Source organism: Echinops telfairi, unplaced genomic scaffold, assembly GCF_000313985.2.
Source record: "Echinops telfairi isolate 266 unplaced genomic scaffold, ASM31398v2 ScPeMD7_7407;HRSCAF=8445, whole genome shotgun sequence".
Classification (NCBI taxonomy): domain Eukaryota; kingdom Metazoa; phylum Chordata; class Mammalia; order Afrosoricida; family Tenrecidae; genus Echinops; species Echinops telfairi.
Window position 1 is genome coordinate 2374529 of NW_022111307.1, and position 2652 is coordinate 2377180.

Here is a 2652-nt window from a genome sequence, read left to right on the forward strand (position 1 = left end):
ATAAAGAGCTGGGATACTCTGAAGAATGGAAGATATAGGAAAAAGAAGAAAAAGAAAAGAACAGAGAAGACAAGAAATTCTAGGCTAATCACACTATTATTTGGATATTTCATTTTGTTGAAAATACCAAGTTTGGCCACTAACTAAATTTCAGCTTGAATTATTTTATTCCTGACTCCTTAGTATACCCAACCATGGCATATGCTTCCCTAGTGGAGGAAATATTAGTAAAAGACACTGTCCCTGCCATTGAAAGATTTAAAATCTACTTAAGACATGAGTTTTAAAGATAGAGAAATAATTGTAATCCCTTTATCGTTTGTGGAGCATTTATATATACCTTACCCATTTGACCTTACAATGATCCAGGTAGGGAGGATGGGAGGGAGGGTTTTTATTATCTCCATTTTAGGAATGGTGATCAATATTGAAACTCATACAGAAGAGTGATTGAATCAAATTTGATCACAAAATATATTTGACTAAATATATTTTGTAACAGTTCATGTTTCTCCCGTAAATCCCGTAAATTTCAAGTGAATAATATCTAGAAATGTTTTAAATGTCTATACCCTGTTGGCAAAGAACTGACAAAAGCTACTATTGTAATTATTAACATTGTATGTAAAATAAATAAAATTAACAAAGGGAAAAATATATGGTATGGTTAACTTAAATATTTTTATAATTTGCATTGATAGAGGAGTTCTACTACTTACTGAAAACACATTCTATAACTGATGAAAATGTAGGCCTATTTAAACCCTTGCTGTTTTTCCTTTTCATCGCTTTTTATATGAATATGTGTTGTAGCAATCCATAGCGTCTCCCATTGGCTCTGATCTAAGAGATGCCCAGGTGGTCTCTTACCTTGCACATTTCCAGTAGCGTTTCACTGCTGTGCTTCATGGGGTGCTCAGTGAAGGTGGCGTATGGAACCTCAGTGGACCATGGGTTCCAGCGGGACAGCAGAGACGGCTCTCCCATGTTCCCCCAATAGATCCGAAGGCCTTCTCCCTGCCTCCTAAAAAGGAGAAAGCTTCCATGAGTTTAGCCAGTATAATACTAAAGGAAAGATAGGAAGGAAACATAATACCTCAGTCAATCTTTGGATAAGTGTCTCATTCCTTTATGAAATGAATTATATCAGAAAATTCAGGAGGTAAGAAAATAATAAATTTAATCGAAAACACGATGAGTTCAAGCTGTTCTTGAGAATACCATACGAAGATAGTTAATTGGAAATGTGGCTTCGATGTTCAAGATAGAATCCAGATCTGGAATATGAATGTTGACCTTGTGCTCATGGGCTGAGTTATGGATAACAGTGAAAGCCCCAAAATCCATTGGCAGAGTCCCCACATGGATTAAGTCTCCATTGGAAACCTTTGGACCATTGAGCATGGATACGAATAGTCTTGTCCTCAGACAGAGAGCAGTAGAAGGTGGTCTACCTGCAGATATCGTCAGGTTAAAGGTCAACATCGTACCCTTTATTTGCCTTTTGGACCCATTTATAACTTGTTTTGACTCATTTTTTTGCTTTCTTTTGGATAGAGTTTTTTATGTGCTTTATTTTTTTGTTGTTAAGGTTTTTTAAAATATGATTTTCTTTATATGAAAGGCAAGCTACAGAGATCATAATTAGATTAATTGCTTCTCAGGGTTATGCATGAAAGGCTCTCTACTCTGGTAACCAGTTATAGTCTCAGATACTCACAGGGCCAATTCTAACTTGTCCTATAGGGTCGCTAGGAGTTGACATTGATTCTCTGGAATCGATTATTTATTTATTGAGAGAGATGACAGGAGAAGTTCGTGGAAAACGGAGAACTAATCATCATAGATTCAAGAATGCAGAAATTTGTCTAAAATTGTGGTGGTGACTGCACAACTTTTAAAACATATTTAAAACATTGGATTGCACTATATGTGAATTCTATCTCCATAAAATGGTTAAATAAAAATTAATTTAATTTAAAAAGAAGGTATTATGATCCCAGTGTCCCACCCCCGCCAAAAAAAAAAGGAAAAGAAAGAAAGAGCTGAGACAGTCAAGGCAGAAACCAGTTTCAGGAACAAGAAAGGGATACTAGTGAGAGCATCCACAAAGTAGTCAATGCAAGTGTGCCTAAGAACAGACACAACTCCAAACGCACTGGCACCGAGTCAGTGCTGACTCATAGTGACCCCCTGTGGGTTTCTGCGACTGTAATTACTGATGGGAGTAGAAAGTCCAGTCTTCTCCTCGAGCTGCTGCTGGTGTAGCACTGTCGATCATGCGGGCCACGGCCTACCGCGTAACCACTACACACCAACGTGCCTGAGAACAGAACATAGGAGCTGTGATTTGTCTTTGAGAGGGGTGATGAGAGATTCAAAATGCCCTCTGACCTCAGCTTGTGTATTGCATGCTTCTTTAATTTCTGCACACATTTGGCCCATTGAAATTGCAGCAACCAGCATGTCAAAGTTCACAGGGAAACTGCCTCGCTCTCCCTAATAGATTCACAGCTCTGGCAACATTTAGAAGGGAAACACTAAATGATACACCAGCTCCTCCAGTAAGCCCAAGTGCACAGCAGAAAAAGTCAGCTTGGGAGTTGGGGGAGGAAGGTCCCGGGAGGGGAACATGATCACACCAGCCCCAAA

General features: G+C 38.7%; 1 protein-coding gene across 1 annotated transcript in view; it reads right to left on the reverse strand.

The window, feature by feature from the left end:
• TPRG1 (tumor protein p63 regulated 1) overlaps positions 1–2652 on the reverse strand; it is a 165835-nt gene that overhangs the window by 15627 nt on the left and 147556 nt on the right. The window contains exon 4 of the mRNA XM_004713403.1: positions 871–1024. Coding sequence (XP_004713460.1) covers positions 871–1024 — 154 coding nt within the window. The remainder of the gene's footprint in view (positions 1–870; positions 1025–2652) is intronic.